Source organism: Branchiostoma belcheri, unplaced genomic scaffold (genome assembly GCF_001625305.1).
Source record: "Branchiostoma belcheri isolate BF01 breed outbred unplaced genomic scaffold, Haploidv18h27 scaffold3, whole genome shotgun sequence".
Classification (NCBI taxonomy): domain Eukaryota; kingdom Metazoa; phylum Chordata; class Leptocardii; order Amphioxiformes; family Branchiostomatidae; genus Branchiostoma; species Branchiostoma belcheri.
Genome location: NW_017803909.1, coordinates 7,381,662 through 7,409,362, shown reverse-complemented (window position 1 = coordinate 7,409,362; position 27,701 = coordinate 7,381,662). Strand labels below are relative to the sequence as shown.

The window sequence follows — 27,701 nt, the reverse complement described above, 5'->3', positions numbered from 1 at the left end:
TTTTATCGTCACCATTTTTTGCCGTAGACCTATCTAGATGTTCTAAACAGTTTGCCTTGACCTGTGACAGTTTAATCCGTCTGTGAGTTTTTTTATTCCACCATCAATATTTCAAGTAGACCTTTGTTCGCGCCAAACACATGTTGTTGGTGGTGAGATAGTTTGAATCAACTGCTGTTCTGACACCTAATATACAAAATAAAATAGTACCAAAGGCTGAAAATGAACAATTGCGTTTCAGCAATCTTCGTTTATTGCATCAATAGCCAGTGTCACAAAAGTACTAGTATTTAGGATTCATCACCATCTATGAGACTTACACGTAGATAGAATTTTAAAACAGAATTGCAGCAGGGATACCGAAGGAGGGTTGTACATGTTATAAAAGTCAATCGGCTTACAAATTGTGTAATCACTACTTGACATAACTATAATATTCCAAATCCATTTTAGCTGATATTTACACGCATTTCATGTTATTTTACAAGAACATTTTGTATTAATGTTTCGTACCTGGTACTAACAGTTCTAACGTTATATTCAAAAGGATGGTAACTTATCATAGACATACATTGGTCATAAAGAGTACGTATAGCATATACTAGTACACGTGATAATGGAGTGTTTGTGACACTGGCCAGTCTCACATTATCAGTACGTTACTGAAAGTTATAGCAGACAATCGTCATAATTTAAAGCTACATTTCTATACACAACATTCTTTTCCCTCCAATTTTGATAACATCGTTTCTTTCAACTGTACTCTACAACTACAATTCTTTAAAAAACATGCTTAGCTAGAACATTCAAAATAGCCTTCCTACTTGGTTGAATGAATCGTTCATGATCCCAGGCATCACATTTGCTACCCCAACTGAGTTCTAACATGTATTGGCATTTTTGTTGTCAACAATTCCTGACACATTGATTACTTTTTGACGCTGGAAAGGTTGTTCAACAGGGTGACATTTATCAGTCTGTAAGTACATGATAAGCTTGTCTTCGTCCATTTGTGACACTATGGCTAATAATGGACTAGGACTGCAACTACCTTTATATTGTTTCTCCTTGGGTGAACTGGTTAAGTTTGTCCTCTTCTTCCTTAAGATTTGATGCCACTTGCCAACCTGTCTACATCAACAGTACCGTCTGTACAGTCCAGGTATGTCAGATGAGCTAACTCAGTAGGAATCTCACACTCAGACTTCAAAATGGGTAGTACACAGTACTTGTCATTACTCAGAGCCTTCTCTATTGCTGCCCTGAGCTCAACCTTACACCAGTTACTGGACAAAAAGTTCTGGGAGAGAACTATGAGAATCTTGCTACTGTTCTCTACGGCCCAGTTGATGTTGTGTGAGATCGGCACGCCGATCTTGAAGTCCCTGTGGTGAACACAGATCTTCAGGTTGTGTGGTGGAGACTCCAACTGTTGAACCCACTGTCGAACCCAGGAGAAGTCACGCTGGTTGGCCGACACGAAGGCGTCAAACGTGGGCTCTACAGTGTTCAGAAATTGGAGAGTCAGGCACATGGTTATTACCTCCGTCATGGAAGTTTGTTTTTAGTAGCGTTTGTCTGTTTGTTTGTGAACAGCATAACTCCAGAAGGTATGAATGGGATCTAATGATATATAGAGTGTGGCTCAAATCTGGAAATGATTAGATTTTGAGCCCCCTATAGCCAGGGGCTCTCCTTGGTACTGAAGCAGCACTTCTGGATGAAGTAACTTGGATGAAGACAACATGCTTACGCAGTAGATATAAATTATGCAAATCAATTCGTCATTTGTATAATTGGCAGAAATTGCCGTAATATACCTGACTGGTAAATGATAGGAATATAATACTCGGAATCTTTGGTGGATGTGAACATTTTCATATATGCATTTGTTCTGGAAAGTTTGTACTTGCTGACTGATGACGGATGTGTGCAGCCGTGAAACAGCTTAGTACTTCCATTTTTGATCTCTCTAATAATCCACCAATAGAGCAGCACCATGAAGTCTAGAAGGCCAATTGTTCTGTGTCTGAGACTGCAAAATATCCTGAGAAAGTTTTGGGGAAGGCATACCGGCGTACTGAAACTGTTGAAGACTTTCCTCGTCTGAAAGATTACACAAATCCCACAAACCTGGTGAGGAGATGGACACTTCATCAAAGCCTCTGATGAAGGACTTGGAGACTGGTAAAGCTGCAGCTCCGGTCTGCAAGGGTGACAAGAATGGATCATTTCATGGAACATGAATTACATCAACAGAGAAGACCACCACAACTTATCTTTCTCTTTCTTTCAACGGAAATCCCCAGAATCAGATGTCAGACTTGATAATTAGTATAGCTCTATTTTACAGCTCAACAATACAACAAAATGTAATTGTTAAATAGTAAATAATTTCCAAATCCACACTCGCAGACAGGGTCTGTCCGAGGAACTGGTTCATTTGTGTATGTCGATCCACTTAATTTTTGTTCCAGCCAGCTAGCCAGGCAAAGATTTTTATCGCCCTTGTACGTGGATCATTCCAGCCCTGGTGTATTCTTTTACAGAGATGGGGAATTTGGCACACAGTTATAACTACTCCACGAATTACTTCATCAGGTGTATGGGTCATTTAAAAATATTTTTTTTCGCCATATAACCATTTTCCTACCTATTAATGTTTCTGAAAGTTGGCATTGTGTACAAAGCGGGACGTTGGTGTTTTCGCAACGAGTTGTTTGTATTGAAATATGCATGTGTCTGTTTTATGTAGAATGTTTTGTACAACTTGTACACCACTTACATCTCCTTCCTCCTTCGTTAATCCCTCTTTGTTCTTCTGTCGGTTTTCGTCGTCGTTCTTGATATCGTCCTTCACCCCGGCGAGGTTACGCTCGTTACTTAGCGTCTTTGTAACAAGATCTGCAACGTTGAAAGCACATGCCGATAGCAGGGTTGATGTAGCATATTGTACCAATAACAAAATAACCAGTTAGTGTTTGTCATGAGTAAAGAATGCAGGGTATCACCAGGATGGGTCAAAGGTTATGAGGTTATCAAATTAGGCCATGTTGATTTGATTATATGGATGACATCCTCTGGGAGCCCCAAAACTGATGCGAGCGTGCGAATAAAAAAAAGTTTTGCAAAAAAAAAAGTTGTTTTCATTATGAAATCTACATGGTCATGAGGGTTGAACAAATGGGACAGAATATGGTTTGGCGAATAATCTAATCTTCAAGTTCATTTCCTTACAATTTCGTCTTTTTTCGTTTGATTTTGGCATTCTACGACATCGGTATAGTTTATACTTATTTTTTTGTAACTTACGGTATATTTTTGCTCATTTTGCAACTGTTTTGTACGATTTACAGTATGGTTAAAAACTTTTTTTTTTGGTAAACGGCCGAAAATTCATGCGCGCGCGGATGTCATCCATATAATCAAATCAACATGGCCTTAGACAAAAATACTATGATTGGGTACTTGCAATCCCTAGTGCCTAGTTCAATGATGATATCTTCACTGTAATTAGCTGTGTGACTGACCTGCCACATCTGCCATCTGCATGTTCTGCAGTGCCCACCACACGTCGAAGATGTTTGGCCAGTACATCTGCCTGTCCAGCCACAACTTCAGACTCCTTACAGTCATCTCCTTCAGTCCTCCCCGGTCCCTGTCACACCTGTACTGGACGTCGTCCAAGTCTACCTCTGTGATGCCCAGACGACGGCCCAGCTCCCTCCATCTCCGCCCGACGTGCTCACTTAGGACTGTTGTTATGATGGTCCAAATGATGTTCTTGAAGACAAGAGACAATAAATTACTAAATAGGTGCCAAACTTGTGTCAAATATCAGATAAATTCACAGAGACCAATTGCCAACGGAAATAAGCGTATTGTCAGTTTCGCAAACATCTATGCTTTTTTTATCGAATTTTTAGATGAAAATTTATCTTTCGTCATTAAGGTGTCATGGCACTGTGGCTTAATTCTATGTGAATAGTTTGAATTAAAATGTTGGTTAAAAAACACTGTAAATTTCGTCTGAACCTTGAGACTGCAAGAGTAAGTGATATACAAGTCTTGATCGCAATGTCAAATACTCGAAACATATACACATACCTTCTCTGTTTCCTGCCGTGTTTCAATTGCGGTGCGGTGCTCTGAAAGCTTCGTGGGAAACGCGACGGCAGTTTGCTAGGATTTAAAACATAGTTCAATTATCTACATCTTAAAGCGCATTATGTTTTCTTGTACTTCAAATCATATGCCTAATATGGTTACTATGTATAATGACCTGAGCCCGACATATGTTGTCACTAAATTATTATTCGAAGTTGACAGAATATCACCCAACTATCATTAGTCCCTAGAGTAAATTAACTACCCATAATAATAAGTACCCGTGGGAAAATACCAACTTACACGTACTTTGCTAGCTGTCCTACTCTTGCTGGCGGTCCAAGTTGTGTAGGCTATGAGGTTGTGGCCTCCTTCCAAAGCAACATCATAGGGATTCTGTTCTTTCATTTGCTCGGTTATTTTATCCTAAAATGCACAAAGCACAAAGCACACATTAATAAATTTCTGTATGTAGTATGCACAACGGGACATTTTGGAATTCAGATAGTACACACACGTCTTGTACGGTATAAAATACATATTGTTGAATGCTGTCATCATCATAGTCCTTTGCATCCTGACCGTTGAATGCTGTATACATTTAGCAACCAGGTGGTTTTATGATCTACCATCAAGCTGAGCAACAAGGAGTTTGAGTTCCACGTTGCCAGACATGAAACTGTGACAAGCTATACATAGTGACATGTTCCAAAACTCTACTGAAGAGCATGGTATATACTATAAAGTACTAACAGATAAATGATGCAGCTGTGCGTTGCTTTAATTGTACGACACGTTGCTTTCGTCCTGTATTTTAACTTAGCGCTTCCGTTTAAAGAGCTCATTTTTGAAATCAATGTAAATGGGTACAACATATAGACACAGAATACATGACTGTAGTATAGCATGCAATATCATAAGTATGATATGATAAAAATGATAAAAAATATAGATGAGTAATAGAAAAACTAAATACGTATATTGTTAAACAAAATCCTCCCAAGTACCTTGATCTTTCTTGTACATGTTGTGTCCGCTCCTGCACTGACCAGAAGATTCACAATGTTCAAGTCACCTGACTGAGCCACGGAATGGAGCGGAGTTATGTCTGTGTACTCTTCTGTTGATGTCTCAAACTGTATATATTGACAGAAGAACAGGACTTAGGTTAACCACTGTCATCACGACAATTTGGTGCTACTTCCTCTTAACTTTGTCAATTCACAACATCATTTCTGAAAGTTTTCGCAAATGATAAGTTTGGGTTTATAGGTATTCTTAATTGTTAAAGCGCTCGTGTATTTGTATTGCTGTAAAACCGCCCCTTGGCGTAACGCCAGTTTCGAAAGCACGCGGCGTGGTGGCAGCTGTCTACTAAGACATGTATATCACACCTAACGACCTGAAACGTTTGTCATTGCAGGAATTACAGACTATTTCTGCACGACAGACAGGATGGCATTATTTGATATCGCCAAGAGCAAGCACTTGTAGAATACACCATTTCTAGCCGTTTTAACTATGCGGCACTTCAGATAGGTGTGAGTTTCTTTGTCCAAACATCTTCCTTGTCATGTCTTTATATGGCTTATTTCAGCTATAGATCTAGAACACGGTATGGCACATTTGGCTTTTTTCCAAAATAATAAGCAAAATCTGTACAACTTAACGATTTTTTGGTTTGTTAATTTTACCTGCCAAGCCCTGTCCACCTCTGCTCCAGCCTTCAGCAGCTGCTGCACAACTTCCACATGTCCCTTTCGGGCTGCTATGTACAGTGGAGTGACTCCGTCCTGTGTGTAATCATGAGTAGAACTTGATAAGAATGAATATCGGGAAGTAGAAGAAATTCCCATACAAAATGCGAGTCAGCAATGCTAAATGTGATCTCGTTTCAAATCCATCTTATTACCTGCCTAGTCTTGTCCACGTCTGCCCCAGCCTTCAGCAGCTGCTGCACAACTTCCACATGTCCCTTTTGGGCTGCTATGTACAGTGGTGTGAATCCGGTCTGTGTGTGATCATGAATAGAACTTGATAAGAATGAATGTCGAGAATTAGGAGGATGTTCCATATAACATGCGAGTCTACAATGCTAAATGTGATCTCGTTTTGAATCCACCTTACCTGCATAGCCTTGTCCACGTCTGCTCCAGCCTTCAGCAGCTGCTGCACAACTTCCACATGTCCATTCTGGGCTGCTATGTACAGTGGTGTGGATCCGTCCTGTGTGTGATCATGAGTAGAACTTGATGAATATTGGGAATTAAGAGAGAGTTACATACAACATGCGAGTCTACATGCTAAATGTGATCTCGTTTTGAATCCACCTTACCTGCATAGCCTTGTCCACGTCTGCCCCAGCCTTCAGCAGCTGCTGCACAACTTCCACATGTCCCTTCTGGGCTGCTATGTACAGTGGTGTGGATCCGTCCTGTGTGTGACCATGAGTAGAACTTGATTTGAACGAATATCGGGTAGTAGGAGAAAGTTCCATACAACATGCGAGTCTACAATGTTAAAAATGTGATCTGGTTTTGAATCCAGCTTACCTGCTTAGCCTTGTCCACCTCTGCTCCAGCCTTCAGCAGCTGCTGCACAACTTCCACATGTCCATTCTGGGCCGCTATGTACAGTGGAGTGGCTCCTGTCTGTGTGTGATCATGAGTAGAATTTGATAAGAATGAATACCGGGAAGTAGGAGAAAGTCCCATACAACATGCGAGTCTACAATGTTAAATATGATCTCGTTTTGTATCCATCTTACCTGCTCCGCCTTGTCCACGTCTGCTCCAGCCTTTAGCAGCTGCTGCACAACTTCCACATGTCCATACCCTGTCTGTGTACAGTGGAGTGTATCCGTTCTGTGATTAAAGAGCAGACATGCAAAGATTCATGTGAGCAAAGATGCATTGATCTTATGTGCGGTACTCTAAATGAAACTGTTGCAAGGGAGCAAAATCTATATGACGTACCAGATAAATGCGATGCTATCCGCCACGTCTTACCACATCAGCCTTGTCCACGTCTGCTCCAGCCTTCAGCAGCTGCTGCACAACTTCCACATGTCCCTCCAGGGCTGCTATGATTAGTGGAGTGGTTCCGTCCTGTGTGGGAGAAGTACCGTATGAGACTTTCCGACACAATAACCCACATAAGCTTTTATTCAATAGAGAGCAACAAAATCTATTGCGCAAAGGCTTGGTAGATGACTGGAATGTAAGGTCCCACTTTTTTTTTCCATCTTACTTGTTTGGCCTTGTTCACGTCTGCTCCAGCCCTCAGCAGCTGCTGCATAACATCCCCATGTCCCTCGTTGGCTGCTAGTAACAGCGGAGTGTGACCATCCTAAGGACCAGTAGAATGTGATAAGTCTTCAACGGAATTGCTTATACTGATAATATTTAGTAAAGCAGGTCAATGAATTATTAATTAATGTACATAATAATGGACCGGGTACTAGTGGATGTCATGTTAGTTATTCATCCATGCTACCTTATCAGTCTTGTCCACTTCTGCTCCAGCCTCCAGTAAACGCTGCACAATTTCTACATTTCCATTCAGGGCTGCCTCGATCAGTGAACCGTTGCTGGCTACATCCTGTGAAGGAGTGGAATTGATGTCAATCAAAACGATCACCTCTATGGCATACAATTCGATGGCATCTGTGCCTTTAACGTACAAGCAAAATACACCCCGGTATGCAGTACTCTTTTTTTTGTAGTGTCTTTTACGTCGTTTCTTGTGGCGGATAGACATACACGGTAAGCGCATCATGCGAAATGCAAGTCGGTGTCGCACATCTCTTCTGAGTTTCATTGTTTTGTTTCCTCATCAGTCCCGTAGTTAATCAACTGCAGGGACAACACAGCTATCAACAATATGAGTTTAGACCTTTGTAAACAATGCACGCATGGAAGATCACACGTAAACTTGATCACTAAAATTTACTACACCGATATGCACCAACCGCTGCAAAAAACGTATTTTTTGTCACAACCCAGCAATCATAAGAGCAAATACAACATTGGACAATGACATAGGAAAAGTAGGGCATACACTGATTCCACCTCAATGTAAACAGAATGTCACATTACGTTTGATCAGTATCATTTACTGACTGCTATACATAATGCACATAGGGGCGCTATTACACAAATTGAACAGTAAACATTAACAACGAGCTGCCCGTTTTATTTCCAACATAAAGTGCACAATTAAATTGCATTTCTGATACCTCTAGGGTATTACAAACATCTAAATTTCCTATCTAGTAAGATCTGTCACGTGTACCTCTATCACGGTCCGTATCAGCCCGGCGTCCAAACCAGCTGTGAGTCTTTTTCGTCCTCCAGATCTCCTCAGTGAGTGAGTAAGATCTCCTCAAACATATTTGTAGAGGACGAAAGAGACTCGGCAGCTCAATAGCTCCAGATACCATACTATGACAATGTACCCTTTATATTTAACATATTTATGGATTTCTATCATATTCTAACAGCTATTAGAGAAGCTAAACGACTCATTTCTGAAAATTGTCGAATCTTTTGCGTGGTTCAGTCGTCAACAACAGGGAAGCGGATCATGGGAAGTTTTAAAAGTTACTAAAAAAACTCAACATTCAGCTGAAGGTGAAAAGATCCGCCATATTGAAGTAGACATTGTTCAAACATATCCCGCTTTGTAGTATTAGAGTCCGAGACCAAAAAAATATTTAATGAACAAATCAAAGATACCGGTACGAGGCTTTTCTAAGTGAAAGTCACAGTGACTCACACTTCTTTAATTAATCCAGAGATTCTGAGGAGAATGCACTTAATTGTTTTGCAACGTTTCCCCGTCTTGTATCACCGCCTGGCCCATGCAAAGTGCAAAGTACAAACATGTTGCCTTACCTTGGGGTCCGTTGCTTCCGCCATGCTGGCACGACTTAGAAGTCAATCAGTTGTTACAAACTCTGTGCTGAAATAGTTTGTCTACATCTTTCCCTATCCTTTCAACGATTCTTCATCCTTGTAGTGACTTGTTCGATGGCTCAAGGAAAGTTTAAGCTCATGTAAGACAACCCACAAGTTCTGGGCCCTCCCACCTGATCCACAAGCGATGGCCGTTATCTCCAACCAATAGAAACTTAGCACACCGCTACGCTGGCTAACGTTTATCCAAAGGTTGTAGACTTTGTGTTTTTGTCACGTGCCTTAGGCCTGACATAAGCAGAAAACATTCTTAGTACGTGACAACCATAATCTTAAGATTTACTGATTTACTCTTGATTGTAGGCATCAGATCCCTACAAAATTGTGCTGGAATTATGTAGTATTTTGTGTGTGTGTTGATTTTATTGTAAAATATTCTCGCTCAAAGGTTCACAATAAGTTAATGCTTAACTGTGTGTAAATATTTGAGGCAGGCGGTAACGTCCTGATATTTTCTAACGGTTGACAAGCCTAAACTTTGCCTAAAAAATTCCGTTCAATTTTCCAGACAGCAATCGTATATGGGAGGTTGAAAGGGCTTAACTGGCCCTTCAAAGCATGCCATAGTAATACGCCATATCTTCGATACCAGTATTTCATGGGGCTGATATCCCCACTTTGATATATGGGGGTTGTATCGATTGGTTTTAAGGTTTATACTAGATGGGTGGGGTGTAACAAAAATGGATTGGTCAGTACTCAGTAGATCAAGGACGCCACTTTCGACGCTCTTTGAAACTTTGAAACTTTATTTCCAATACAATACAATGCGTTAGTATTTACACACCATTGAGCTCGTTTTATATTATAATACACAAACTGTGGGTATTTACAGTTTTAAAAGTAAATTGGCATCTCTTAAAGATTAAAAGATTGTCTCTTCAAGACAATCGACTTATAATCGCTTCAGATGTATAGCAAGTGACGTGTTTAGTTGTTGTTTTTTTCTCTCGTAAAGATACCAGTTACACCTTGTGACCGTGTGTCAACAGCTGCTCGTAGATTCTCCGTGATACGGGCCTGACCCCGGGTGGAAAGAACAAAGGGCTGTCCGCAGGTGTAAGCCTGGGTGTCATCCTCCGTAGTTTCCGCCCGCTCCCTAATGTCGCAGGGCACCACTGATCCGTGGTGCCCAGCGACATTATTTACTAGTATGTGGAGCGGGCGTGGTGCCCAGCTAGTCTCCACCAGACTTCTTTTGCGGGGTGAATAAATCGTAGAAATCGGCCTAAAAAGGGTATCAATTGGCCAGAGAAGGTAGCCGGCCAGAGAAGCTCGATGGCCTCTCTGGCCGGCTACCTTCTCTGGCCAATTGATACCCTTTTAGGCCGATTTCTACGATTTATTCACCCCGCAAAAGAAGTCTGGTGGAGACTAGCTGGGCACCACGCGACCCAGGCTGCAGGTGTGCTACTCAGCCTTAAAATATGTGATCAAGTTTCTTTTGGCTTGCTTAGAGGACATCAGATCGTAAAAGCTCCCCCACTGAAAATACAACAGAGCTGTTTATATTAGTGAATGTTAACGCCGATTAGCAAAATCTTAAAGCAAACATTAAAAAAAAAGCCGTGAACATCATAAAAGCTTTTCCTGGTTTGCATGATGAGTGTTTTGCATATAAGATATAGCCGCCGGGCAGAATTACCTGGCGTCAATTGTCCACACCAGAAACTCACTTCGCTTTTCAAGAAGGCCAGAAGGTAACCACATTCAGAATTCAGTCCTGGTTTCTGAATTCACTGGCTATAAAGAGGTATTTCTTCACAGTTGTCTTTTATTAATCGATATCATATCAATGTAGCATCTACCAGTCTTCGGGAGGCGGCTGGAAAGAGTAGAAATCGACCAAATAGAGAGATAGCATGCCAAGGGAGTTGGTCTACTGGAGAGAACAGTTTGCCGCTCCAGAATGTAATCAGTAGCGGATCAACTCCCTCGGCATGCTATCTCTCTATTTCACCGATTTCTACTCTTTCCTGCGCCTCCCGAAGCCTGGCAGAGGCTAATATTAATGATCTGCTAACGTTAAATATCTAACTGGGAATGCAGGAATCTTGAGGTAGAGTTAGAAGAAGAGTCTTGTCCAGTGACGTTCCATTGTCCTGGGTAAGGACAGTTTTCTTTGTCTTACTGGCTGTAGCGTCGGATTCAATCTTGTACCGTTGGATTAGAGCTTTTCTGTATACTATACTGCTGAGTATTCTGCTAAGTATCATGTTGCAAACAACAATGTGAGAAAATAGTACTTGGAATTATAAGAAGGTATTCTCGTACCGCGTACCGTTTGTTGTAATCAGATGTTAATGATAATGTAGGGATTGTAGTCGCATGTTGTAAGAAGGGTTCGCATATTTCATAACGTTATACGTGGAATATATAGACCTTATACATTACACACGATAATGCAATTGAATATGTCGGTAACCTGAGCCTACGTCAACATGGTCAAGGCTAGGTCAAAAGACGGCCTTCTCCATGCCGCGTTTCGTGTGGGTTGCGCAATATGGCCCAGGGCTGTAACACTAAAATTACCATTACCATTTACCAATACCATTATCAAGAGTGTGTAATACGCCGAAGGACTAAGTATACAGATACAGATCAGTTTACTAGTAGGGACTTTTTGCGACCCTGGGTTATCCCATTCCGGAAAGGGGCAAAGTTGTACGCATAATTCCCCCTTTCCGCAATGGGATAACCCGGGGTCGCAAAAAGTCCCTACTAATACAATGGTACAGCCCGGGGTCATATTGCGCAACCCACACGAAACGGCGGTCAGCTGAGCTGAGTCCAGGTATAACAATAGAGGTAGAGCCACTCTCCGTAATTAACACACCTAGTGAGCCGTGATGTGGGGCTGTGGACAGGGAACAAGACGCAGAACAAAGCCAGGTACGTTTTTTGCCTAAGCAATGGCCTAAGTAAGGTAACGCTGTGATTTCAGAATATTCAGACTTGCCTCATAATAATTTGGTGCTTGGGGAGGGGGGACCAGATCAAGCCCCCTTCTTTAGTTTGGCTACTAACGTTAACGTTAGTATTCTTAGTTCAGAAGGAAGGGTTTCAGTGTACAGTGTAATATTAGTTAAGAAACTAAACTAGATTCATGTCTGGAGAGGACTTCAGGGCTCTATCAATATATGACATATATCAAAATAAAATGCAGTATCAACATATCAACGTCTGTACAAAGTCCACAATACATATAATAATTTCGTAAGTGCAGAATTATGCCATTCAATTTTGTCAGGGATTGTACACAATTTGTACCAAATGTATTATAAGCCGGATGATATAGTAGCCCGAGTATTTGACATTTAAATTTTAATGAATGAATGAAGACCTTCATTGTACACACATACCCACTGTGTTAAGTACAGGTCACAACAAGAGAATGGTATACAGACAATGGTATAAATGACCTTGTTGACAACCTACGAACAGATTCCCGTCTTTTTGCTGATGACACCGCACTGTTAGAGATAATCATGGATCCTGTTGTCTCAGCGAACAGACTGAATTATGATCTCAGTGTAGTGTCAGACTGGTCAGACCAGTGGCTTGTAACATTCAATCCCGGCAAAACAGAACTGATGACTTTTTCCTCTAAAAGAAGAAAGGTTCTTCACCCACCACTATACTTTAGAGGTGTTCAGCTGACTGAAACTCCCTCTCACCAGCACCTTGGCTTACATCTCACTCCAAATTTATCATGGTCACTCCACGTGTCAACTCTGGTGACGAAAGCAATGAAGCGAGTTAACTTGTTGACAAGAATATCAAATTTTGTGCCACGGAAAACGCTTGAAATCTTGTACAAAGCCATGATACGTCCTTTACTTGAGTACGCCAATGTTGCCTGGTGTGGTGTTCTTATGAAGGATTCAGACCTCCTTGAGTCAGTCCAGGTGTCCGCTGCCCGGGCTTGCACAGGCGCAATGAGAGGGACGAATCACCACCGCATTCTATGTGACGTCGGTTGGGAAACACTTGCCAACAGATGCGAAAAGTTCAAACTTGTTCACTTTTATAAAATGGCCAATGGCTTAGTTCCCAAATATCTACAAGACTTGGTTCCCCCACTTATCCGTGATTCCACCCCTTATGGCCTGCGTACTGACCAGAATTATCTCCCTTTTACCCTCAAAACTGAAAAGTACAAAAAATCTTTCTTGCCTTCTGCTGTTTTCTCTTGGAACAAGTTACCCCAGACCGCCAAAGAATCCCCATCCATTCGTGCATTCAAAAATGAATTAGAGTCTTGCTTTGATGGCATGCCCAGACATCCTCACTACTCTCACGGCCACGGACACCATGTGACTCACCTTACCAGACTCAGGCTTGGTTTCAGCCAGCTGAACTACCACCTATTCCAGCATCACTGTATCAGTAGTCCCGAGTGCAAATGTGGGCATCCGAATGAGACACCAGAACACTATTTATTACACTGCAAATGTTATAATACTGAAAGGACCAAAATGTTGTTATCCATATCTTGCCTTCATCTTGAAAACATACTTCCTTCCGACCCACTCAACGTAAACGACGCCACATTATGTACTTTACTTCTTACAGGTAGCCCCTCCCTCCCATACCCTACCAACTGCCGTATCTTTGATATTGTGTTTAACTATATCCACCACTCTGGAAGATTTGACCAATCTCAATAATGTTATGCTAGGTATTGGTGCGCCAGCCACTTTCATTTTATGTTAATGCTATACTTTATGTCATCTTTATGTTTACATTTGTAGTATGTTTTATGAGCAGCGGATTTACATAAGCACAACAAGTGCTTCCTATCCAATGCTCAAAAATCCATGTGAATAAAATAAAATGAAAAATACAGACAACGTTACATGTATATATATATACATCTTTAAGTAGCTAATTAAGTAATTAAGTAAATTCGGTTTCTTCTCGTTTCTTAATAATGGTAAAACTAAAAAGGTAAGAATGGGTATGTTTCAATACAGAAGGTTTGTCTAAGCTCACTAGAAATATACATTTATCTGTACAGCTTAGATGTATGAAGAAGGGGAACATAGATTGTATCAGATTATAAAGATCTGATCTCTCTTTCTTGTATAGCTTACACTTACATTCTGTTACAAAATGTTTCTCATCTTCGATTCTTCCTAAATCACAGTACCGACATGTTTGTTGTTCTAGGTTAATACATATTTATCCACAGATCCCACTGTTATCATAGCACATCCTCCCAAGGCAGGGTCGGCGGCGCGGTATTCTATATACCTTACAACCGACCCGTCCAGTTTTCTACTCCAGGTAACGTGTTCTCTACATATTAATGAGCTTGCCTTATTTGGCACAAGCCAATCAGCGCCAGGATCACATAAATTCAAGATGGCGGACGTAGACACTGTCACCACTGTCTCGGCTTGGCTGCGTTCATACCTAAACAAGTCGCCTTCAGGCCCAGCAAGCTCAGCTTGTCACATTGTCACAATATAATGAGGTCATCTCCAAACGGCCACGGATGCTGGACTCGTCGCTCTTGAGTTGAGTAGACCGTAGCTCCGTCGCTGCCCGCTCGATCTGGCTGCGGCTTGAAAGCTCATGTAACACAGGCTTTTCCGTCCGCCGGTCCTAAGGAACACGTTTCGGCGTGATTTTCTGGTCCTAAGGAACACATTTCAGCGTGATTTTCTGGTGTTCACGAGCTCTTCACGACGCCAAAAAAAGTCTTGCACGACTGAGACAACATAATGACCAACCGCCATTTTATATGAAACCCAAAGAGGCGATGTAAGACGTAACATGATTGGCTCTCGGATAGCTTTGCCCAGCTGAAAGCTATGTCTCTGATTGGCTGACAGCTACTTGTAGGCTACGTCATCTGGAGTAGAAAACTGGACGTAAAATGGCAGGGTCGGTTGTAAGGTATATAGAATACCGCGCCGCCGACCCTGCCTTGGGAGGATGTCATAGCAGAGTAGGACACATTCCTAATGTTTTCATTTGCCTGGGGCAATCAACTGATCCAGTTAAACAACTAACTACAATCTAACCTTGGTTTAAAGTAAAGTAAACATTCACATGTCACACAATACACTTAACAATTGGTGAAATTTGTTGTGTGGTTGCTGGTATATATTTTTTTTTCAGAAGAAAGACATTTTTGCTATTGTTGTAATTGATCTGCACATATTATCAAAATATGAGGCTGTTTTATCCAGGCAATTTTATGTTCTCCTTCATTATAATGCATTTTTTTACCTGCAAGTCTATAACATATTCTTTTCCCTAGGTTAAAGTTGAAGACTGTTCAAAGCAGGCAGCAATGAATCTCAGGCGCTGTTTTCGTGTCATCTTTTGTCCTGGCTTCGGAAGCGAGCTGAGGGCCTTGACAAGACTTGCTTGGCCAACTGTAAGTACTGTTACATCAAGGCTTGAAATTAACAACTGCACATGCAGATTAGTATAGCCAGGGTAGATAGCATACTGTTTCCACGTGTGTGTGTGTGTGTTTCCGCACATTTGAAGTCAGCATAACTTCAGAACGCCTTTATGGATTGTGATGATATTTGGTATGCTGGTAGGTCTTAGGAAGCCAAAGGTCAAGGTCAAATATGGGCCTCCTGGTGGCTGACCTTGGTACTGCAGCAGAACTTTTGTATTTTGAGGGAAAACAGATGTGCTGGTTGCTGTCAAAGACTACCTCTAACGCAAAACGCAAAACACGTGTGGTCAGGCAGCACGCCTACCCTGTTTGATTGATGAGGTTTTCCCTCTGGAATAGCCTACATGTACTGAGTTGACAGCCTGACCTATTTCAGGACAAAAACCTGTGTTATTTTGTTCTTTTATCCAGGTATATCTGGTGTCTTAACGGCTTAGTAGTACACACAATTGTAATTACTGCAACTTCTGAAGATCAAAAAGTTAACATATTAATCTGACTCAGTCTCTTTTTGGTACATCACACAGGTTCAAGGATTGGATTCAACATTTTCTCTCTGCTTTCTGTTTTTTTTTTGTTTCATATACTTAAAAAGGACCTGTGCTATAATATTGGTGTGGTCCAAGTCATTTTGTAAAGGTGTGAAATATATTCTGTCTCCAGACTGTAGCATCTGTGCTGGAGTATGTCATGTGGATGATGCCCATCCTCTTCTGTGGCCACCTGGGCAAAATACAACTGGATGCTATCACACTGGCACTTTCTGTAAGGAAGTTTATTTGTTAATCAGCATCTGTGATACACTAGTAAGCTTAGAGCATCATCGTATATCACTAGAAAGCTTTAAACAACTCCTGCAATTAAATGTGCAAAGATGGAGTGTAACAAGTAGTTCGGTGTGATAGAGCTAGCTGCCGCCGTGCCGCGTGCATGTAAAGCTGGTGTGTTACCGAGGGGCAATTATACCAACTATTACCAATACAGATACAGATACAGATACAGAAGCTTGCACCGAGGACATTATATAGAGAATTGATACAATTTCCTTACTGGCACCAACAATGCCCAACATGCAGGGATCTCTCAAGAACATGTAATTTGTTGTTACTATATAGATGCCACAACAAGCAAATTTTGATGAATTTAAGCAAAATTACCTTACCATATCTTTGAAAATTGAAAAGTTTCTGAAAGTAAATACGGTCGTGCAACAGTATTCAGTTTCTTAGGGAGAGTCCTGCTTTCTGGTATGCTAATGGTGTGATCATGATTTTGTGATGATAATAATGCTAATGATTAATCAAGTTTTTGTAGTTGATCATGTTTTCGTAGTACAAATATTAAGTGCCTTTTTGTTTTCAAAGAGTTATTGATTCTTGACAATCATTTCTGTGTCTTTCAGGTTGTGAATGTGACTGGGATATCCCTGGGGTTTGGCCTGGGAACAGCCTGTGATACCCTCATGGCACAGGTAAGGCCACACCAATTTAATTTCTTGGTTAACGGATTTTTCTAGAAAAATAATGGAGCGGGCGGGCGAAAAAAAAATAAAAATAAAAACAAGCCTAGGCATCATATTATGGCCCAAAATGGTACGATAGGAGCCATGAAGTCAACACACCAGGCTGCTTCAAAATTTAAACAATGAATTTTGAACTTTTAATGATACCATTGCATTGAAAGATGGAATAACTGTAACAACTAGGATGAAAAGGTCTGTTTTCAACTGTTCAGGGCAAAATATGAGCATTTTGCAGTTGATTCTGGATTTTTATTTTTATTTGCAAATCTGAAAAAAATGAAGCGGCGAATCCGTTAACCAAGAAATTAAATTGGTGTGGCCTAAGGAACATGTGCCAATGAAGATTTACTACTTTTTCCCACAAAGACAACTGGCTCCTGCGTGGTCTAATGCATACTAGTAATCTTTAATATGTTAATTTACTTCTTTGTAGTAAACCGTTTAACTTTATTCCAACACACAATTTACAGAGATCAAATTTTCAACGACCACTGTCGCCTTCATCAGGATTCACGAGATTTCGTTGTGAAGTGATTGGTCATTAATTATCCTGATGAAGGCAACAGTGGTCATTGAAAATTCAATCTCTGTAAATTGTGTGTTGGAATAAAGTTTAATGGTTTACTATGATTACTACCAACACAGATGAACTTTCATGATAATTTACTTCTTTGTTCCATACAGACATTTGGATCCGACAACAAGATGAGAGTCGGTGTAATTCTACAAAGAAGTGAGTTGAAACTGATTCGTTTCTTGCTTGGTCTGATTTACTGATATGCACTCAGTCTGTCATTTATATTAAAAATCACAGCAATTTTCCTGTTTGGTCATCTTCTTGACATGATTGTTTTGTTGACCCAATGATTGCTGAAGTTGCTTTGTATCTCTACTAATGAAGGCATATGAATATTAAATATTTTACTACTTTCTGTTGCCTGTAATGACTATTAATCCCTATCTCTAATTAGTGGTTTGAACTACTTTCCAGCCACAGTCAAATGTAAATCATGTAGTACAAAGCAACTTTGAAATATTTTTTTTTTCTTTTTCATAATTTTCTAGATTGTAAGAAGTCTGATTGATAATGTAATATAATGTACCCCCTCCCTCCCAGGTATTCTGATCCTGCTCCTGAGTTGTTTCCCCTGCTGGAGTCTGTACATGAACACAGAGAAGCTGCTGCTGCTGACTCATCAGGATCCAGAAGTTGCCAGGTGAGTTAGACTTAGTGCTGACATTTGTTACATGCCCTACAGCAAGACAGCACAAGGTTGACTGATGATTATTCATTCATGATGAGATGACAATGCAGGACATGATTGTTGGAAAATGTTACCGATAGTTCCATCTCTGCAAGTATTTCCTAGATACAAGCCAAGCACTAATAACTAGTAGTATAAGCTATATTCTGCATGCTAAATGTTACAGAACAGAAATTAGAGCTAAGCCAAATGGTTGAGTGCCTCTATTACATAATACATATAGAATATAACACGGGGTATTTCGTATCGCCTGAGGTATTGGCCCGACCGTGGGTCTGCGGCCGTCGGGCAATCTGACTTGCGGGATGGCCGGGACTGAGGGCGATGCGGAATACACCATGTTGTATTTTATTTATGTCATACCCACCCAAGAAAACGCGCCTTTCAATGCAAGATGAGCCAAACGTTGGTGCCCCTAAACCCTCAAATGCAACAACATCAGTTCCAACGTTCGGATTCTGTATTCGAATTTTCGAAAGCAGCGCACGTGGCTAGGGTGAAACACGTTCGAATTGTATTATGGAAGCCATCGAGCCATCCGGAACCCATTATCGACCGCTATCGCGGCCCGGGTATGACATAAATGTATATACCCACAGGGTGCTAATTTGCATTGTACTGTATTCAGTCTGACCCTTTGGTGAACTAGAGTTAGGATTACAGTTACAGTTGAAAGAGCAAGGAAAGTTGCTACATGTCATCAGGCAAAGCACTGGGACTACATACTTTACCTTATCTTATGGGTTATTTGTTTGGGGAGATGTAAAAATGGTTTGAATTCATAATTCTGCCTTGCTGTGCTTTGGCATCATGTAACTTGCCACAACACCATGTCATTAATTCTGTTGATAAACAGTCAAATATGTATGATTATTCATGTAAGTTTTGTCCTTTTGCAGACTGGCTGGAGAGTTTGTGACTTTGTTCATTCCTGCTCTGCCTGTAAGTAGAAGTGTGTAATTATTTGTTGACATGATGTTCCTGTCTTTTTATATCCCACACACTACAGTGCATGAGTTTCACTAGACAAGCACCTAAGTGCAAGTATTATAATATTATATGATAATGTTTTATGGATGTTTCTTGACATGTCCTCTATTGTTTTTATTTTGTTTTAGGGAGTTTTCCTGTTTCTACTATCAACAAAGTATTTGAGTACACAGGTGGGTAAATGTATGTCAATACAATAAATGTAAAAGTACAATGTAATAGTTAGAAGTTTATTGCAAATTCATGCCCGGAGGCTTATTACAAATTACAAACATAAAAGAACATTGAAAGAGAGTATAAAATAACTAAACTCTACAATATATAATGAAAGGTAGTTATCTAAAACTATAGCTATGTCTAAACCTATGTCTGAAGGGTTTGACTTCTTTTTTGTAAACTTTTGCAAACTTTTGTAAACAATAGTAATGATGCATTTCACAATAATTATTGTTATTATCAAGTAATGCCATGCATGTAAGGTCACATTAAAATGGCAGCCAAAGGCTGAATTATTAAATAATATGCTTCTGAATCACTATTTACAATATTCAACTGAAATCAAGATGTTTAGCAGTGTTGTTAAAACATGGTTAATCTTTTTGTGTCATTGAAATCATGAGCGCCTTAAATATTTTCAGAACAGGACATAAAGAGTACAATGGCATTGTGTGTATGTAAAAGTTACCTTTCCTGTTCCTTCCAGGGTATTGTCTATCCTGCAATGTTCATCAACTTGTTTGTGAACATCCTGAATGTGCCTGCCAACTACCTCTGTATCTTGTACTTTGGTTGGGGAGTTAGGTGAGTGGACAGTGGGGAGTACTTCCTTAGTGCTTTTCCCTGGGATGAAATATCGTCATGTTTGACATTACCTTCAGTGATGATTTTGTAGGATGTCCCTTCCTTGCTGGTAAGGCCACACAGACTTAATTTTATGGATGACATCTGCGCGTGCTTTGATTTTCGCCTGTTCTAAAAAAAACAACAAAAAAACATCACGTCCTCCAAGGCTCTGGCCTGTCTCTTGGCCTGGGTAGTCCATGGTAGTTAGCGACTGTAGTATTAACTCTGCAGGACGGCATCCAGGCTACTGAAGCTCCACGACTTAAGAACTCAGTACATACATAACATTACAGCATGTGCCAGCTTGTAATTACTTCCGCAAATTCACAATTATATATACCAGTTTGTATTCCTGTGCTTTTGTAGCATTTTTATTTTTGGCCAGAATGTTTTTATTTGCCCGCACGCCCTAGTTTGGGGGTCTTGAAGCATGTCATCCATATAATTAAGTCGGTGTGGCCTAAGTACATAGAAATTTTGCATGGTACATTTAACGTTAAATCTACAGTCTGTATGTTTTGTTATATAATTGTCTTATGTGTAATGTTATTTGTTCAAAGGTTAAGTATGGTTAAGATCCTTACCAAGTCTTTTTGTTTTTTCCAGGGGAGCTGCTATTGCAACAGGGGTCACCCAATATTTGCTGTGTTTCTTCATGTTTTTGTACATACGAGTGCGGAAGCTCCACCTACAGACCTGGCCAGGTACTGCACCCTTCCATTTGGTTAAATCCACCTATCTATCCTATACATACAATAGGTATATCACTAAAGGAGAGCAAATTGTGGAAATGCACAAAAAAAAAGACAGAAAATGATTATGTAAATGTCATGTTTCCAGCAGTTACCAAACTTTTCGAAAGTGTCTTTTAGAAAAATATCTTCTGATTTGTTGAATCCCAGGTTGGAGAAGTGACTGCCTACAGGAGTGGGGTGTGTATGTGAAGCTGGCTATAGCAGGCCTGCTCATGGTGTGTCTGGAATGGTGGACATTCGAGATTGGTACCTTACTCACAGGTAATGAAAAGAAACCTACAGTGGGGTCACTGGAAGACAGACGTAGAATGTCCAGACTGTGCATGATGTACAAAATGACTAATAAACTGGTGGACGTACCAACCACTAAGTATCTGATACCAGCCCAGAAAAGAACAAGAAACAGCCATGCCTTCAAATATCAGAGTTATCAACCAAGAGTTAAGGTATTCAAAAACTCGTATTTCCCCAGAACTATTGTAGACTAAGTCGGTGCCACCAAGCACAGTTAGGGGAATCATCACTAGAAAGCTTTAAACAACTCCTGCAACTAAATGTGCAAAGATTGAGTGTAACAAGTCCTTCGGTGTGATATAGCTAGCTGCCGCTGTGCCACGTGCCTGCAAAGCTGGTGCGTTACGCTGAAGGGCGGTTATACCGGTTATAATGATACAGAATATAGTACAGAATACAGATAAGTATCGCTGCATGGTCTGTAAATAGGACAGGGCTGTCTTGTAGATTAAAGTTTTAAGAAAAATTTTTTTCAAGATTTTAAGTTTTTTTTCTTTCAGATTTGCTTTCAAGATTATCTAGTTAACCTCCATAGATCCGAAATAGCTACTCTTCTGTTCAATAAGCCCAGGTATATGACACAGACTGTGACAGACCTTTGTGCACCCCTGCAAGGTATTATTAACATGCTTCATGTTTCTGGAAGGCCATGTGTTCCAGGGTTAGCCCTTCGAAATAGTCTTGTAACTAGTCGCGCAACCCTGGCTGTCTTTTGTACAGCTGAACCAATGAAATAAAATAAAATGTGTTGACAGTGTTATTAGTAAAACCAAAACTTATATGATAATTATTACATGGTGGATGTGTTTGGCAAAGGCCTGTTATGATGTGTAGGGGCTGTATTGAGGGGGCAGCACAGGTTCAAACAAGACCAGGGAGTTTATATCTTGCTCTTTTTGACAAGTACAATTGATAAAGCATTTACCTAATGTGAACCACAGCTTAATTGGTATAATTATAGTACCCTTCAGTAAGCTATCCTCTTTTCCCAGGACTGATAGGGACTGTGGATTTGGCCGCTCAGGGAATCATCATGACCATCAACTCACTCAACTTCATGGTAAATACAGCATAACAATGCATGCGCTGACTCTATTGTACCTTCAACTATTGTATCTAAGGCCACACCAATTTAATTAGTTGGTTCTCGGATTTTTTCAGAAAAAATATGAAGCGACAGGGCGAAAAAAATAAAAAATAAAAACAGGTCTAGGCATCCTATTATAGGCTTAAATGCTACAAAATGAGCCATGAAGTCAACACAAAAGGCTGGGTTAAAATTTAAACATTGAATTTTGAACTTTTAATCAAACCACTACAATGATAGATGGGAAAACTGTAACAACTTAGTTACAACTTAAGGAAGAAAAGGACTTTCCTCAACTGTTGGGGGGCAAAACATGACCATTTTTCAGTTAATTCAGGACCAGAATCAATTTTTTTTTTTTTGCAAATCAGAAAAAAACGAAGAGGCGAATCCGAGAACCAACAAATTAAATTGGTGTGGCCTAATTGATTATAAATATCTTGTATTTATTATTTGTAACATTTATTCTGCTTACTGTGAAGCCTCACATCTCAAAATGTAGCTGCGTCTCGCACTCTTGCTGTAGTGTTGTTCAAAGATGTTTTGTCTTCAAGTTAACATCTGTGTCCATAATATCACCAGGGTCCATAACATTGCCACCTTGAGAAATAGTGTGCTTAAAGATATTCTTACTGCAACATACTCTTGGTACGCACTCCTTCACACATCAAATGTACATACCTAGGGTATGTTTCAGTAAAAATATCTTTAAGCACACTGTTTCTCAAGGTGGTGATATTATGGACCCTGGTGATCTTGGACACAGATGTTACATTCATGAGGGAATTTTATTTGAGTGTGGCCGTTAACATATTATGCTTGCAATCAATTCAAGTCACATTTGATTTTATTTAATATACCAACCCGAAACTTGAGAGAGTGACATAAGAAGACATGTAAGAATTTTGTTGCCTTTCCCTTTGAAAACAATTGTCTCTTCACCACTTCCTGGTGCCCACAGATCCCTATGGCTATGGGGATAGCTGCTAGTATCAGGGTCGGGAATGAACTGGGTGCTGGGAATGCTGCACAGGCCAAACTGGCTGCTAAAGTCAGCATCTTCAGTTTCTGTAAGTTCTGTCTTTATGCGACTTTATTACAATGTATAATGTATGTATAACAATGTAATGAGTGAACATTGAAGTCTAATCCTTCCTTCCAAACAATACAGGCATGTAACAGGCAACACTGATGTAAAAGTAGTAAGGCCACAGCAAGTAAATTTTATGGATGACATCCTCCGTAAATCATAGCCTTGTCTTGTCTCCTCTCTTATATTTATCTGCCATCTACGTTCCGGCATGGCAACAGACATCTTTGCCAATTTTTGGCATGTTGACTACTGTGAGAGGGTAACAATTTTTTTTTCAAAATCACGCAAAAATCTATGCAGGCACTGATGTCATCCATAAAAATTACTTGCTGTGGCCTAAAGTTGAAAAACATGGTAAACCAGATAAATTCAATTACCTGTTATAATTTTCTTGTGTACAGTGTATCTTAATAATTATTTATTATACTATATCTCGTGGTACTGAGATGTACTGTTTCTGCCATGACAGGTTGCTATGCTTTTGTTGCCTCCACTGTCCTGGTGTCATCACGTCATGTGCTCGGCTCTGTGTTCACCAATGACAAGTGAGTATAATTATAACTGTCTGACGACTTCATTGTCTCATGCACTTGCATGTTGTAAGAATTGACAGACACGTGGTTAACATGCTTCAATGCTGTTAGGTGTCTTTATCCTGTATTTTTGTCCCTGTCTTGGGAACAGTTAAACTAAATTTTTTTTCCCATTGTTTCTCCAGGGAGGTTGTGAGCCTTATAGGAGAAGTGCTACCCATTGTTTGTGTGACACAGCTGGCAGACACTGTACAGGTACTGTAAATGCATTTATGTTCGCAAGGACTAAATTTCGCGCAGCGGAGCAAATAAAGAGTTTGCGAGGGATTTTAGTTCGCTTTACAAAACAACCATACAAAAGGGAATGCCGACTTTTGATAGAAAAACCGCCGGATAACCTCAATGATTTTCCACGCACCCCCTTTTCATGGGTTTGCCTGGCCCCACAAATCCCACATATTTGTCTGTTAAGTACAATCACAACTCCTTATTATCAAGTCCCTTGATTGTATCATTTGCACTGCCATTAGGATAACAGTTACTGTTGTATAATTGCATGACATGAAAACCCGTCAGATAATACTATGTATTGTGTATTGCAGGCTGGTTGTGCTGGCATACTGCGGGGTTGTGGGAAGCAGAAACTGGGTGCCATCATCACCTTCTCAGGGTACTACGTCCTGGGGCTGCCTTTTATTGCAATCTTCATGTTCAAGCTACATCTGGGAGTTAAAGGTTTGTCCTCGCATTTTCATACACTCTAAATGTGTGAACATTTGATATCTGAAGTTGAACAAAGAAAAGGAAGACAGGTCATAGTTTGGGGGTGCTGAAATTCTGTTAATCAACTGATGTGCATATGAGGTTAAGTGGAAAATACTCTATTTGTGTATTCTTGATAGAGCAAACAAGCAGGAATACAAGTTCATGCATGGGGAAGAGTGTCTTAACCCTTGACGTACTTCAGAATCTGCCATTGCTGAGCTAAATGTTGAAGTGCCTGAACCTTAAGCTTGTGTTTTCTGACAGGGCTGTACTTTGGACTGGGGATAGCCACCATCTTCCAGTGTGTGTCTTTCTTAATCACCATTGCTCGCACAGACTGGGTGCAGGAGGCATGGAAGGCTCAGGACAGGGCTGGGGTCAAAGCTGAGGAGGATGCCAGCCACTGTAATGGCAGAATGGCCAAGGAACTTGACAGAGAAGACAGGTTTCCCAATGGATCTTTGGGAGGGGCCGGTAAGTAAAAAAAAATTTGCTTCAATTTTGGAGGCTAGCTTTGTGTCATTATCAATTGAAGGGCTTGTCAATGATTTTTCTTCCTGAAAAGTAAAGCCATTGCAAAAAAATGAATCATGACAAAAGACGACAGAAATTAATATAATATATTCTACCCTTTTATGAGAAAATTTAAGATCAAAACATAATGTTTTTTCTCTCAGGTGCACAAGAACTGCAGAGTGTTGCAGCTACACTTGAGGACTCACAACACAGCCTCGTACACAAATCTACAGAACAAGAGACAGAATTCACTACAATGCCACCACTCAACAGAGAACTGTCTGAAATGCAGGAGGCAGACACACAACATTTCTTACAAGAAACAGGTTCAACAGATACTGAGCCACTGTTAGACTCTCTGACCAGTGAAGTGTCTGACACATCCGAGGTCATGGTTCTAAGTCTGGAGAAACTTCCGTTTAAGGTGATGGTGTACAGAAGGCTCGTAGCTGTGGCTGCCTGCCTTGCCATTCTGACTGTTGGGGTGTGGTACGGGAGTTTGTTCCCAATCCACACTTCAGCTACCCTCCAGACTGTGTCACATGGACTACTGTGAATGGTTCACTGCCTCTAAACACGACGTTGCCTTGGTGTAATACAACAGTGGCAAACAGGTCTTCCTCTGAAGTGACTACACTACACCATTTTAGTGCAGGGCGCAGGGTCCGGCCTGAAGAAACAACCACAACTGCAACTACAACAGTTACGGCAAAAGCTGGCACGATCCTTGATTCTGTCGTGTCAAGGTCTCTGAGAATGTTCAGTCACGACAGTAAAAACTCGACTTTCTTTTCTAAGACTAGCTTCATCTGAAGGTTTTTACTGCCGATTTAAAGTGAATATCTTTTAACTAAAAAGATGACATTTTTAACTCAGTAGGTATTTAAATGCTACCAGACATCCTAAATGAAATAGTATCTAAAGTATCCAGTATTTTTGTGTTCTAAACAGGATTTTGATTACAAGCTGTTGTTAAAACTTTTACAATTCTATTGAAGTATTCAAAAAGCTCATGCATAAGAAATTGTTGTATGACCAGTATGTAACCAGACATATCATCAAAGGCACTGTGCCAGATAGAAGATTATGGTGCTTTGCATGAATTGAAGATGATTACTCATGCATATGTGTCAAAGTTTTATCTGATTCGACATCCAAATGTCTACATTTATGTAGATAAGAGTATCTACTATGCATGTGCAACTTTACAGTGAAGTAAGAACCGATATATAATAATGCACAAATAGAAGAACTAGAGTTCCGCGATCTCATACCTTCGCCAAATGACTTTCTTATGACTAAGAAAGTATACATTAATCCCCCTGATTATGCAAATAGCATCCTCAATTGCATGAATTATATCAGTTGATCATATTCTACACCAAAATACAGTCTTGTATTAACAAAGAATGCCATTATAGCATTTCGTCATCAATTATGCAAATGAGGCCCATATTTGAATAAGTTATGTTTAATTATGTTCACATTCACTTAACTTTAAAATACCCCAAGTATGAAATACCAGGCAGTTAACACTATGGAATTATAACATTTCTTATTAATTATGCAAAAAACACACACACACACACATGCACCCACGAACGCCCCTGAAAACATAACCTTCTCAGCGAAGGTAATTAGAAAATTTTATAATTCCTTACTGGTAAATGGCGGGAATTTCATACTTGCGGCAATTGGAAGACAAGTGAACATGAACATCATCAAACATAAATTACTCCAATCAGGACCTCCTTTGCATAATTCATCAGGAAATTAGAATTTAGCTTTCTTCTTTGTTTTATATAATCTCTTTTTTAATTCAGACATACTAGTGGAGAATTTGTACAATGTGGTAATATACGAGAGGACATTATGAATAGTATTATAACTTAACACTGCAACAATACACTGCAACAATACTTCAACTGAGTAAGAAACTGTTTGGAGTCGCGGGAAGGATGTATGATCATATTTTTTTTAAATGCGCAAAAAAGAAAAATTGCAGACATGTTGATGGAAAAAGCTCCATATTCAGCCGCTCATAACAGAATGCTTGTCTCAAAATGAACAGATTCGGGAATAAAACGGTTCTTTCCCGATAGATTTGTGATATTTACTAGGTAGTCGAGGAGAGCCTCAAAGTCAAGAACAACAGCAGAAAAGACCTGGAGTAAAATTCTCATAAGAGCACATCTTGCGATCATTTCTCAAGTCGCCAAATGACAAAATTCCCTGTGCTTTACTTATATATAAACAACAGCTTTGATTATTGAGTAAATTGGAGAGATTAGTTAAGCTAGCTAGTGAATTGACTTTTCTGTGTGTGGAAGGTGTTCAGCACCAAGGACAGGTTTGCCTGTGTGTGGAAGGTGTATAGCAACAAGGACAGGTTTGCCTGTGTGTGGAAAGTATTCAGCACCAAGGTCAGGTTTACCTATGTGTGGAATGTGTTCAGCACCAAGGACAGGTTTGCCTATGTGTGAAAGGTGTTCAGCACCAAGGACAGGTTTACCTATGTGTGGAAATGTGTT

The 27,701-nt window shown here is 40.2% G+C and overlaps 3 protein-coding genes across 3 annotated transcripts; 1 reads left to right on the top strand and 2 right to left on the bottom strand.

The window, feature by feature from the left end:
* Positions 1 to 822: 822 nt before the first annotated feature.
* Positions 823 to 1,572, bottom strand: LOC109473485 (protein toll-like). The gene has a single exon (XM_019773346.1). It carries the CDS (start codon positions 1,550 to 1,552, stop codon positions 1,103 to 1,105), a length of 450 nt encoding a protein of 149 aa, XP_019628905.1. The 5' UTR covers positions 1,553 to 1,572; the 3' UTR covers positions 823 to 1,102.
* Positions 1,573 to 2,656: 1,084 nt separating this feature from the next.
* On the bottom strand, positions 2,657 to 9,026 carry LOC109473419 (ankyrin repeat domain-containing protein 50-like). The gene is made up of 15 exons (XM_019773280.1): positions 9,003 to 9,026; positions 7,603 to 7,707; positions 7,357 to 7,455; positions 7,116 to 7,214; positions 6,875 to 6,946; positions 6,660 to 6,758; positions 6,443 to 6,541; positions 6,235 to 6,333; positions 6,020 to 6,118; positions 5,802 to 5,900; positions 5,115 to 5,243; positions 4,417 to 4,533; positions 4,108 to 4,182; positions 3,531 to 3,783; positions 2,657 to 2,904 (listed from the first exon to the last, which is right to left on the bottom strand). Exons 1-15 carry the CDS (start codon positions 9,024 to 9,026, stop codon positions 2,657 to 2,659), a joined length of 1,716 nt encoding a protein of 571 aa, XP_019628839.1.
* A 2,749-nt stretch (positions 9,027 to 11,775) lies between these two features.
* Positions 11,776 to 26,510, top strand: LOC109473909 (multidrug and toxin extrusion protein 1-like). Its single transcript, XM_019774060.1, is given in 19 exon segments — positions 11,776 to 11,975; positions 15,355 to 15,474; positions 16,171 to 16,272; positions 16,910 to 16,978; positions 17,714 to 17,762; positions 18,147 to 18,246; positions 19,194 to 19,236; positions 19,413 to 19,457; positions 19,988 to 20,085; positions 20,734 to 20,831; positions 21,030 to 21,143; positions 22,169 to 22,236; positions 23,225 to 23,333; positions 23,826 to 23,901; positions 24,075 to 24,144; positions 24,492 to 24,624; positions 24,919 to 25,128; positions 25,332 to 25,652; positions 25,655 to 26,510. Coding segments are annotated over 18 exon segments (2,121 nt in total). The 5' UTR covers positions 11,776 to 11,975; positions 15,355 to 15,387; the 3' UTR covers positions 25,984 to 26,510.
* The last annotated feature ends 1,191 nt before the right edge of the window (positions 26,511 to 27,701 follow it).

What these genes read in the sequence shown, in the direction of transcription:
- LOC109473485 (XM_019773346.1), bottom strand. Translation starts at nt 1,552, where the DNA reads ATGACGGAGGTAATAACCATGTGCCTGACTCTCCAATTTCTGAACACT.
- LOC109473419 (XM_019773280.1), bottom strand. Translation starts at nt 9,026, where the DNA reads ATGGCGGAAGCAACGGACCCCAAG. An exon ending in ACGTGGACAAGGCGGAGCAG is followed by an intron (nt 6,759 to 6,874) that starts GTAAGATGGATA and finishes GATCACACACAG; the next exon opens with ACAGGAGCCACTCCACTGTA. An exon ending in ACGTGGACAAGGCTATGCAG is followed by an intron (nt 6,119 to 6,234) that starts GTAAGGTGGATT and finishes GATCACACACAG; the next exon opens with ACCGGATTCACACCACTGTA.